At 43.1% G+C, this 12,159-nt stretch overlaps 1 protein-coding gene across 5 annotated transcripts; it reads right to left on the bottom strand.

Annotated features, from left to right (window-relative positions):
- Nucleotides 1-1,090: 1,090 nt before the first annotated feature.
- Nucleotides 1,091-11,790, bottom strand: SDR42E1 (short chain dehydrogenase/reductase family 42E, member 1). 5 transcript variants are annotated; one of them, XM_088671928.1, is made up of 4 exons: nt 9,662-11,527; nt 7,408-7,557; nt 5,919-6,019; nt 1,091-4,198 (listed from the first exon to the last, which is right to left on the bottom strand). In XM_088671928.1, exons 2-4 carry the CDS (start codon nt 7,555-7,557, stop codon nt 3,103-3,105), a joined length of 1,347 nt encoding a protein of 448 aa, XP_088528054.1. In that variant the 5' UTR covers nt 9,662-11,527; the 3' UTR covers nt 1,091-3,102. The 5 variants fall into 5 exon arrangements, with proteins under 5 accessions (XP_088528054.1, XP_088528055.1, XP_034975237.3 ...); XM_088671929.1 differs by lacking the exon at nt 9,662-11,527 and adding an exon at nt 9,469-9,648; XM_035119346.3 differs by lacking the exon at nt 7,408-7,557 and having other exon boundaries at nt 9,741-11,790.
- Nucleotides 11,791-12,159: the final 369 nt, after the last annotated feature.

The raw sequence follows: 12,159 nt of genomic DNA, 5'->3' as shown, positions 1-12,159 counted from the left end.
TAGCTGCTGAGAGTGGGTGGGTTATGAGGTCTTTGCAGTGTGAGTGGGCGTTATTATCTTGGAAGATGCTTCTGGACAGCAATCATAAAAGAAATATGCAAAATAACTAAGCAAGTATTAAACGTCACCTCCAGAACTGGCCCTACTTAACATCTCCTTGTGCTTCCTGCTAATGTGGAGCCCTCCCATCCCCCACCCCTTCGCTGCCCTCAAAAACATTCTGGGGTTTTGATCTGAGATGGTTCATTCACAGATGCAAGAAAGACACTCCATGAATAAAAGAGGTTAACAAGCATGTGTGAAGCCATCTTCCCCACACAACCAGGTGGTTTTGTAAGTAGCATCTTCATTCTGAATCCACCCCATGCGACATACTATTTGGAGAGAAGAGCTGGATTGCCTTCATTTTTTGTGATGCAGCAAACTGAGTATTATTTCCACTGTTTTTAAATGATTACGCACATGCACATGAAAAATAAGTGTGTGTGTAAGAGGCCAAGAAACTCTGATTTCACTGGAGTTCCTGATTCTGTGCCTGATTAAACAGCTGCCTACAATTCTAGATAAATCACTTTCCTTGTTTAAGGTTTAAAAATATCAAAGCCTACTCTGTGGCTTTCAAGGTGTTTGGGGAAGGAAAGAATACACTTCAAATGCCAACATTTCCAGTTTTATCCATTTCTACTTGCAGCTGTGCACTGATTTCAACAGCACTCTCTCTCCCCCCCCTTTAAAAAATAACCCCCCCCCACAGAGAGAGATCTTTTAAGCCGTGCTTCAGATAATCTATATTTAGCACTAAATGGCACGCTAAATTTTAGAAACATTATGACATAGTGCTTTGGTTCAAATAATTGCTTCCATTATGTATGCCCGATCAGACAGAAAAAGACGACAAAGGCTAAAAGAGCACCAGCTTAAACTTGCCCGGTATCTGTGATCCGGCTAAAATGAAAGTGCTACAACAATGATTCCCAAACCATTTTGAGCTACTGCAGCCTTGGTTCCATAAACTCATCCCCGGTGCTCCTCGACCCTATAAAAACCAATACTAAAGATAATGACGCAATAAAATTCAAAACAAAAACAATGATTTGCACATTTATTTATTTATTAAAACGATTAAGTTTAATTAATTCAATAAAACTGACTAACTTAATCCAGTGATATCAGCTTTTCAAAGTCCAATAGTCAATTTTGCCTTCAACATCCACTTGCTTAGGTAACCCCATTGCCCCCAGGGGGGAAATACCGCCCAGTTGGGGAATCACTGTACTACAATAAGCATCTAAGGCAGCCCTCAGGTGGAGAACGGTCTTTTGCCCGACATGAGCCCTGACTGGGCATTTAGGAACACGTTGACTGTAACCATGTAAGGCAACATAAGGCAAGAAAGTGGGGTCATATTTATGCACTGGTGTGCGGTCCGACAGTGGGGTAGGTCACGTGATTCCCCCCCCCCAATGTATCACATTAGAGTCACACATTGCCAAATGCCTCAATAGGACTGTTGCCAAAAACTGCACCACATGCTAATCCTATAAAAAGCCGAAGGGGATGCGTGCAACCGACCAATTTGCCTTTGCCGACCAATTTGCTTTTTAAAAAAATAAATACCCATTTACCTCCCAATCTGAAATATAATCCCCCATTAAAAACTTTGGGGGTTTAGAGAGAAACAAGCAGAGTTTTCAGCTGGCTCCAGATTCCGAAATGCAGAAGTAATTTAAGAGGCTGCAAGCCTGGGATTTAACGTTATCAATATGGAGGCTCACTCCAAATGTAAAAATGGCAGCTCCCTAGATTATAAATTTAAAGTCTGCTTGATATTTCCGCTCAGTGCTGTAACGGGCAGAAGACGGAAAACAGCAGCCTCATAACTGCAGTTCCAACATCATTCATCTCCGTGTTCGACCGAAGTCCCTTTTGGCTTACACGGTTTAAGTTAAGGCTTTCATTTATTTATTTTTCTGTTTCCAGAAAGAACATTACAAGCAAGGGAACATGAAACAAGCATAAAAGGAGAAGTACTTACAACAAGGGCGCTAGGAAGAAACTTTGAAGCTGTGAGTTTGCTGGAAGAGCGATTAGAATACCCCCTGTGGGCATCAGCCAGCAAGCAGGTGTGTTTATAATTAAACATCAGCAACAAACCCGTAAACCTCAAGTTTTGCCAAGTGTGAGGCTCCGGCAGTTATTAGATATAACACCTTTTACAAGTACAGTACTCCAAGAGGCAAAATATTACAGACACAACAGAAAAAGGGGTTCCCAAAGGATGGATGGCGAGCTTCATTCAGGTGGTCTGCGAATTTACAACCCAAGGCTGCGAGAGGGAACAACCACCGCATTCATACTGATGTTTAATTGTAGTTTATCGTCTATTTCTGATACTGCATTTTATTTTGAGACAAGCTGCATTGTTTGGAATTCAAACTGTAATTCAATTAAATGTGACAGGTAAAATAAGAAAAAAAGAAATTAAAATATCAGTGTGTCCTGCACAGTCCATTACAATTGCTAAAAAGGCTTCTTCTTTTTCCTTTTTTTGCACCCAGGGATGGCTTAAGGTCCCTTCCAACTCTATAATTCTGTAATAGAACATAATGTAGGAACAGGGGTCAGATCATTGGGCCATCCAGCTCAGCACTGTCTGTACCAGGAGTGGGGAATCTCAGGCCCAGGGTCTGAACGTGGCCCTCCAAACCTCTCTATTCGGCCCTCAGGACTTTCCTGGGGCCATACTTCTGCGCCTGCTCTACCTCCACCACAAGTGGTTTTGCTTGGCTGGAATGCATATTTGCACGTTGATAATTCCTCTAGATTGCCTGGGTGGAGGGCAACAACCCCAAAGAATCCTGGGAACTGAAGTCTCCCTTCCACAGAACTAAAATACTCAGCACCCTTAGCAAACTACAGTTCCCATGATTCTTGCTGGGGGGGGGAGGGTCATGTGCTTTAAATGTATGGCGTGGATCTGCCTTAAGATGTTCCTACATCCGGGTTAGCAAAGAAGGGTTGATTCCCGACATGTTCCTATTTTACCAGTGTTAAAAGAAGTGCAAAGAAGCCTGTCTCCTCGCTAGTACCTGGTCTCTCCCATCAGACGACTCTGGGGAACCAGGAAAGGATCACCACTGCAAACAGGAGGACAAGTACCACGTCCCTAAATAAATGTTTTGCAGTGTAGCTCCTGGACTTATGGACATAGCCATGAGATTTAAACCACTCGACTGATTCTTCAATGCTGTGCGGACATGGCGCGTACCCCAGCTCCCTCTTGGCCTTTTCCAGGCTGAAATAATGAGAGACGCCAGTTTTGTAAACTTCTGTGCGAGTGAGGAAGGGCTGGAAGTTATATAAGCGCCCGACCACGGAATGCACCATCTCGGTGAGAAATGCGAAGAAGTAAACAACAGACAGAGGGAGGCGGTAAGTCGGAAAGGGGTAGCCTAAGCCTTCTATGAGAGGCCGGAAAAAATCAAAGTTGTTGATCGGCCTGCCATCGGAAATGAAGTAAGCTTGACCAGCTGACCTGTGACCCTTACTATCTCCCAGAGCTTCGGAAGCTAAGATGTGAGCTTCCACCAAGTTGTCCACATGTACAAAGTCCATTAGGACTCCGGGATCCCCATACAGGAACTGAAACCAGCCCTGTTCGAGGTAGCCAACGATCCTCGGCAGATGTCTCTGCTCTCCGGGCCCATAGATGGCGGCAGGTCTCAAGGCACAGGTCCTCAGCAACCCTCGCCCTCCCTCGAGGGAGCTTCCGTTTGCTTCCAGAACCTTCATCTCAGCTAAGGCTTTGGTCCTGGAGTAATGGTCAGGGTGGAGATGAAGAGGGAGATAAGGCAGAGACTCATCCCCGTTTTCGATCACTTGGCCCCCAAACACCACATTGTAGGTGCTCGTGTAAACCAGCCTTGAGACGCCCACTTTCCTGCAAGCTTCGATTATGTTTTCTGTCCCCTTGAGGTTGACGTCTTCTATAAGTTTTCGGTTCAGCTGTTCCCGGCCAGACATCCCATAGGAAGCAATATGGAAGACGCAGGTCACGCCTCGGAGCGCCATTTCCACTTCGGAGACCACGCAAACATCACCCTGCACAAATTTCACTCCTTGTGGCATCGGTTGGATGGGCTCGGTGATATCAAAGAGGATGACATCTACTCCCTTCTTGGAAAGGGTACCACCTAGGCTGGAATGTGACAGGCAATGAAAGTTACTAGCAAGGAAACCTGGAACACAAGAGGCTCCACCAGAAGGATGGAAGAAATCAGTAAGTATTTGACGGCAGCTGAGTTTCTCTGAAACCCTACAGATTTCATTTCACTTTCAGTTGGCACACTGCCTTTCCAGATACACAAGGCAGTTTAAAAGCCGTAGAAAAAACAACATATGAAAATTGCACATCCTATTAGAATCCAATCCAAATATTAAAATATATGACTTTGAAACAAACACCTTACATCAAATAAGGTAATATTCCATACCAGTTAGAATATATTATTGCGCAATCAAAGGAACTCTCAAAACACCAGCAAATAATAATTAAACAGAAATCTACCTAACACCCCCATTTTCACTCAAAGGGGCTTTTCACGGTTCTACTGGTAATAACTACGCACTCTGCAGATTTTAATCAGAAGACCGACCCAACCTAAGCTTCAGTTGATTGAACTGGTGGGAATCAAAATTATGAAATTACAGGTAGCACATCTGCTTTACATGCAGAAGGTCCCAGAGTTCAAACCCTGGCATCTACAGGTAGGGCTGGGAGAGGCTCCTGCCTGAAACACTGGAGAGCTGCTGCCAGTCAGTGCAGACAATACAGAGCTAGAATTTGAAGACTGAAGTGGGACCTTCTGCATGCATCTATCACTGAGCTACAGCCTTTCCCCATAGCTGTATAGTGTGTGTGTGTGTGTGTGTGTGTGTGTGTGTGTGTGTGTGTGTGTGTGTGTGTTGGTGAGGGGAGAAAGAAATTAGAATCATAGAATCATAGAGTTGGAAGAGACCACAAGGGCATCCAGTCCAACCCCCTGACAAGCAGGAAACAAAGCATTCCTGACAGATGGCTGTCAAGCCTCTGCTTAAAGACCTCCAAAGAAGGAGACTCCACCACACTCCTTGGTGTCAGGAAGTTCTTCCTAATGTTTAGGTTATTTCTTGTAGTTTGAATCCATTGCTCTGTGTCCGCTTCTCTGGAGCAGCAGAAAACAACCTTTCTCCCTCCTCTATATGGCATCCTTTTATATATTTGAACATGGCTATCATATCACCCCTTAACCTTCTCTTCTCCAGGCTAAACATACCCAGCTCCCTAAGCTGTTCCTCCTAAGGCATCGTTTCCAGGCCTTTGACCATTTTGGTTGCCCTCCTCTGGACACGTTCCAGCTTGTCAGTATCCTTCTTTAACTGTGGTGCCCAGAACTGGACACAGTATTCCAGGTGAGGTCTGACCAGAGTGGAATACAGTGGTACTATTACTTCCCTTGATCTAGATGCTATACTCCTATTGATGCAGCCCAGAATTGCATTGGCTTTTTTAACTGATACATTACACTGTTGACTCATGTCACATGTACTGCTCTCAAGCCAGGTGTCACCCATCCTGGATTTGTGCCTTTCATTTTTTTGCCCAAGTGTAGTACTTTACATTTCTCCCTGTTAAAATTCATCTTGTTTGCTTTGGCCCAGTTCTCTAATCTGTTAAGGTCATTTGAAGTGTGATCCTGTCCTCTGGGGTATTAGCCACCCCTCCCAATTTGGTGTCATCTGCAAACTTTATCAGGATGCCCTCCTGATAATAAATTATTTTATTTATGCCCTCCTGATAATAAATTATTTAAAACAAACATATTACTTCATTGCTAAATATGATTGTTCCATGTGTCCTAAAATAAAAGTATACTAACCGGAAACCAAAATAACCACCTCCTCCTGTAATAAGGACTGTTTCCTTGACGGGGTTTTCTACATCCATGCTGTGCTTTTTCCTGCTACTTCCAGTCATTCTCTATAAATAGATAAAGATAACACATCATAGCTTTTATTCTAATAATATAAAAAATAAAAAGATGCCGTGGCTCTTAATAGCTCATGAATTGCAAAACCTGCACATTACAGGATTTCGTTCTGAGCGATTGCTCCCTCCAGATTTTCCCAATGCCATTTTAGATTTGCGTATATATATATATATATATACCCTGTTTCTCATATTTTAAGACATACCCATAAAATAAGCCATAGCAGGATTTTTAAGCATTCAAGGAATATAAGCCATACCCCGAAAATAAGACATAGTGATAGGCACAGCAGCAATGCCGGCTGCGGCAGGAGGAGGAGGAAAAAAATAAGACATCCCTTGAAAATAAGCCATAGTATGTTTTTTTGAGGAAAAAATAAATATAAGACATGTCTTATAATATGAGAAACACGGTATATATATATATATATATATATATATATAATATATATATATATATTTGTGCCTACACACGCAACCAGTTTTCCATGTATAAGATGCCCCCGTGTATAAGACGGCCCCTATTTTTTTGAACCCAAAATTAAGAAATTAAGTTGCTTAGCTTTTTTGGGGGGTGGGGGAGGTTACTTCTGCCAATTGCTCACCCCCACCTGCTCATCACTTGCCATAGGCACTGCTGATTGCACACCTCGCTACAGCTGCCAATCGCCTGCCCAATTGCCGCAGCCGCAGCCAATCGCCAGCAGCCACCAATCACCCGCCAAATCGCCGCTGCCAATCACCTGCTTGCTGCTGCCATTAATCACACGTCCCCCCCTCTGCATTCACTATACGTGTATGAGACGACACCCAATTCTTTTTAGCAAAAAGCATCGTCGTATACACATAAAAATACGATATCTCACAACTGACTTGCCGCTTTGGTGCAAAGTGCACTTAGTCCATTTTGTAACCAGAGGCAACTAGCCAAGTGCAAACAGAATTTGAAGGGAGGTTGGCAGCACCTGTGACGCAATCATAATTTCCTCGAAAGTTCGGGAGCCGAGTGGCACTCTATAGGTTGCCAAAATGGAACCAGCCATGCAGAAGAGGTTGGAAGAAGCATTCTTAAAATATAGGGAGGAAATAAGGACTTAGCATGCTCTGTGGGCACAGGATGCTGAGCATCTACTGGGGTGAAAAACGGGGGAGGAGGAAATGAAATGGCATGTTCTGGAAAAGGGTGTTGCTCTCTGGTGCATCGAACAGGAGCCTTGCACACTGAAAGTTTTTGTTGCATCAACAGCACAGCTATCTTTTCCCAGCAACCAGCGCTCAGGAGTATACTGCTTCATCACACAAGTTGCAGCCCCTGCACAGAGGCTAAGAGATTTGAGCGGAGTGTCAAATAGGTCATTTGAGGTTCAACTTTTACTCACTAGGTCTGCAATCCTATGCATGCTTTTTTGGCAGTAGCTCCCATTACTATCCATAAAAAAAATGCAGTCAAGTGAACATGAATAGAATTGGGTTGCGGGCAGCCTTAGACAAAACACTATTCTCTTGGCGTCAGTTTTCCCCTTCAACATCTGTAAAATGGGGACAATAGTACTTATCAGATACCCATCCATTAGATACCACATCTAATGAATAGCTAAAATTGTGTTTATTAATTAGGTGTCCCTTTATAATATTTCCAGGGCAGTAGTTCACAATAAAACAGTAACAACAATTTAATAATATAGGGTTGCCATATTTCAATAAGTGAAAATCTGGACACAAAAGTTGTGCCCGGAAATCAGCAGTCAAGAGTATTGTGCTATCTCTCCTAATGTTTTAAAAAGACATCTTGCAAAAACAGATCAGTTGCTACCCCTCAGCCTAGTGGAACTCACAAGGTTGTTGTGAAGATAAAATTAGGAGGGGAGGGAGCACTATGCTAACTTGATCTATCATTATGCAATATTGGTCAAACTGGGTCTACCACTTCTCTGCTTAGCACAGAAAGCACGTCACAGGAATAAAATCTACACTAAACTGCTACATCTCAAAGCCCTAACATTTCACCCATACCGAAGGACCTTTGTCCATCATTATCAATCCGATATTTGAAGAATCCAGGATAAGCCATGAATTGCAATAGCACTCCAGCTATAAATGGAAAACTTTAGATATAGATGAGAATTGGTGGTTTATCAGGCATATCATGAGGTCCTTGAACACCAAACGAGGTTGACAATTGGAGTCTAGGGTCACTGCTAGACTGTTGCTATCTTAGGGTGGACTATGATCCAACACCGGCAAGTTCAGATTGTTTTCTTTCTTTCTTTCTTTCTTTACATTTATATCCCACCTGCCCTCCAAGGAACTCAATGTGTCATACAAAGTTCTCCTCCTCCCTATTTATCCTCACAACAACCCTTTAAAGAGTATCTTATATAACACTTTGAAAGAGGAGGGAAGCAGAACCTCTTCTTCTGTAGTGTGTAAGACCTCTGGGTGGGAATCATAGTGGATCAGTCCAATTAATACAATAGGATTATGCTTGACCACATCATCTGAACGGTACTGGAGATACATTTCTAAAACCACATTTTTTCTACCCATTATTAAGGGGACGGTTGCACTTGAGGTCATAACTGAGATACTCTGCACATACTTGAGGAGTGTCAATTTGAGGGAGGATAGAGCCCTGGCATCGAGATCAGACCCTAGGGCCAAATCCAAGCTCCCTTCACCATTAGGGCTAGGGCTAGGTAGAGCCATGGCATGAAAAAAAAATTATAACACCAGTGCCAAATTCAAGCTCCGTAGTAATTCCCAATCGTCTCTTCCCCCCACAGGGGTACCCAAACCTTTTTGAACCACCACCCCTTGGTTCCATAAATGTGTCCCCAGTGCTCCCCATCCTATGGAAAGTATTTGTTTAGGATAGCAGTTTGCACAGCCCACAATGGAAGATGATAGATAACACAACTGAATTCAAAACAGTAACAATTAATTGCACATTCACTACCCAAGTAAAACTACTTTATTAATTCCACGAAATTGATGGACTTGATCTAGTGATTGCAGCTTTCCCTGCACCTCCCTTGCCTCTTAGCGCCCCCCACGCCCAAAGCCCCGCAAAGGGCGGATCCGCCCACTTAGGGAACTACTTCTCTACACGCTTGCTCCAGACAGGCAAGAGGGAGCACCAAAACGCCACCTTCTGCAAAGCAGCCACAGTCTAGACAAGCTTGAACTATGAACTTCCCAATGCAAGCCTACTGCCCAATTCCTAGGAGTCATACCCCCTTCTCAGTAATTTAGCTCTCATTACAATCTGTGCAATACAAGCTTGGATTTGTGGGGAGGAGCTATGCACGAAACGGACTGCGCTGAAGACTGGGGAAATTAAAAGAGCCAGTTCAGTGGGTTCCTTCCCCACCTCTAGAGCAGCAGGTTTTCCCCCACCAGGCTCCGCCCCACACAGGGTCTGCTCGCCCCCACTCCCTTACCAAACAAAGTTTCTGACTTTCTCCCTTTTACAGCGTGCGATGAGCCGTCTTTCCCGCCCCATCACCCTATATGCCGGCTCCTCCCTATAGGAAGGGCGAGTTGCGAAACCAGTGTTAAGCACCAGCAAAAATATGCACCTTCCCCTCGCATCGAGGCACGCAGAGAAAGGAAGAAAAGGACACGCTGCCCGACCTGCCTATCCCCACTCCGTGCCGACCGGGCCCTTTAAAACAAAGCAGCCGCGCCAAAGCACGACAGCAAAACTTCTCACGCTCTTATCTCTGCAGTCTGAAACCAGCCGGGACTTCGCGGGCTTCCGTAGTGCCAACATGGCGCCCTCCATAGCGGATATTTTCCGTACAGCAAGATGTCTGAATCCGAGGACCGGGCTTTCGTACAGCAAAATGGTGCTCTCTACTCGGGATAATGTACAATAAGATGATAGCTGCTTTTGTTTATGCTTATTATTATTATTATTATTACTATTATTATGCCTACTCCTGTGATTATTTGCTGTTGCTTCTGTTTTTATTGTTGTTGCTCTTTGTTTCTGATGCTATTGTAGCCCATTATTTTATTAGTTATTTCTTCTGCTACTGTTGTTACTTGCTGTAGCTTCTTTAGCTTTTATTGTCATTTTTAAACTAGCTTTTTATATATAATTTTTATTCAATTTTCTTTTTTTACAATTTAATGTACTCATTTTTACATCCTTAAGATATCAATGACTTCCCTTCTTCTCTTTCCATGGTTCATTTTACATATCATAAATCCCTGCATATTTTACAAAAAACTATACCATTCAGTATCCCGTTATTACATCCATAAAAACTTATTTACACTGTTGAATTCATCTTAATGCTGCCAGCGTTTTCAGCTGTACACAGTTATTTCCCATACATTCAATTAATATTTTCCAATGTTCTCTAAACATGTTCTTGTTCTCTTATTCTATATGTTAAGTCTGCAAGCTGTGGATATTCTGTCAACTTAAGTTGCCGTTCTTCTTTGGCTGGGACCTCGTTTGTTTTCCATTTTTCGGCTAACAAAACATGGGGCGCAGTAGTGGCATACATAAATAACGTTTTTTGACACCTGGGAATTTCAGTCTGAATTACCCCCAACAAAAAGGACTGTTTTTGGGGGGGAAGTACTTTTAAACATTTTTTTTCAATTCATTATGGACCATTTCCCAATACTCTTTTATTAAACCAATTTTGTATGTTTTAACATCTGATTATAAGTCAGCTAAAGACTGCCAAGAACTTAAGACCAACAAATTAAATAATAATAATATTCTGGTTTGTTTATTGTTATGAAAGCTGCTTTCAGGGTCCTGCAAAATAACAATAATGAAAATAACAATAATAACAAAAACAACATGCAGACCTTTGAGGCATTTTACCATCAGCCCCAGCCAGAATATCCAATGATCAGGAATGATGGGAGCTGGAGTCTACCAAAATGTGGCCACAGCGTTCCACATCTGTGAATCTAACTGATTAATCAACTAAGGTTGGAATCCTGTACACAATTAAAGGAAAGCAAGTCCTGTTGGGTTATTTGGGGGTTACTTCTGAGCAGACATAATAGAGTTGGAAGGGACTCAAGGGTCATCTAGTCCAACCCCCTGCAATGCAGGAATCACAGCTGTATTGTAGCCCACATTTCTTAGCATTTACTACGCATTTTTAACAGTACTTTTAGGGTGCTCACCAATCCTTACAGCAAGCCTATATGCTGTAAATCAGTATTATTATCAACAGGGGGTGAAGGAGCATGACTGAGTCTGAGGAAAAAAGAAGCTCGTCTACAGTGGCTGAACCAAGATTTGGTTCACTGGGCCAAAGATTTGGTTGCTTTGGCTTCTACACCAGAGTTGGTGGGCAGAAGATGTGACGGAAGGATCCTCAATATCTGGTATCTTGTCACACAGAAGAGTTGCAGGCACCAGTCTCTAATTTCCTACATTTATCCTGGTTACCGAGGAAGAATTAAATGTGTGCCATCTTGAGCATCTTGGAGGAAGAGGTGGGATATAAATGCTAATGATGATGATGATAGTTTTGTATTCTGCCCATGGCAAACAGTGCTCACCGGGATTGCCATCTTCCTGCTCCCCCTCCCCCAGCAAAGTCCCTGTGCTTTCAGCGTCTGCTTCATAGACAGATATCCAACTGTGGCAGGTTTCTCCTTGCTCTGTTTCCACACTGTGGAAACAACCCCAGTTGAGTTTTTGTTTTGCTTTTTGCTTTTTTTAAGCCATGGAAAAACCTTGAATGGGTGCCAAACAGCTTTTACTCTGGAACACAACAGGTGGTGCTATTGCACCAGTAAGCTGATATAATTATTATTCTCTGCAGCTGCTGCCTTTACGCTTCTCAGATCCGAAACTTCGGTTTTTTTTTGGGGGGGGGGACAAACAACCCAATAAATGAAAGAAACAGCACAGACATAGCTGCCAAGTTTTCCCTTTTCTCGCGAGGAAGCCTATTCAGCATAAGGGAAAATCCCTTTAAAAAAGGGATAACTTGGCAGCTATGAGCACATATTCGAGTTAGGGTCTGGTATAATGCTGGAATCACCAAACAGAGCTACTTGGCTCAGGAGTGTGGACAAATGAGGGTCCTTGGGAGGTAGGGTTGCCAGACTCAATAGTGGACAGGACTTCTGTGCCTTTAATTGCCCTG

This window comes from Zootoca vivipara, chromosome 6 (genome assembly GCF_965207765.1).
Source record: "Zootoca vivipara chromosome 6, rZooViv2.hap1.1, whole genome shotgun sequence".
In the NCBI taxonomy this organism is placed as follows: domain Eukaryota; kingdom Metazoa; phylum Chordata; class Lepidosauria; order Squamata; family Lacertidae; genus Zootoca; species Zootoca vivipara.
The sequence above is the reverse complement of the archived record's forward strand: the minus strand, read 5'-3'. Positions and strand labels throughout refer to the sequence as shown.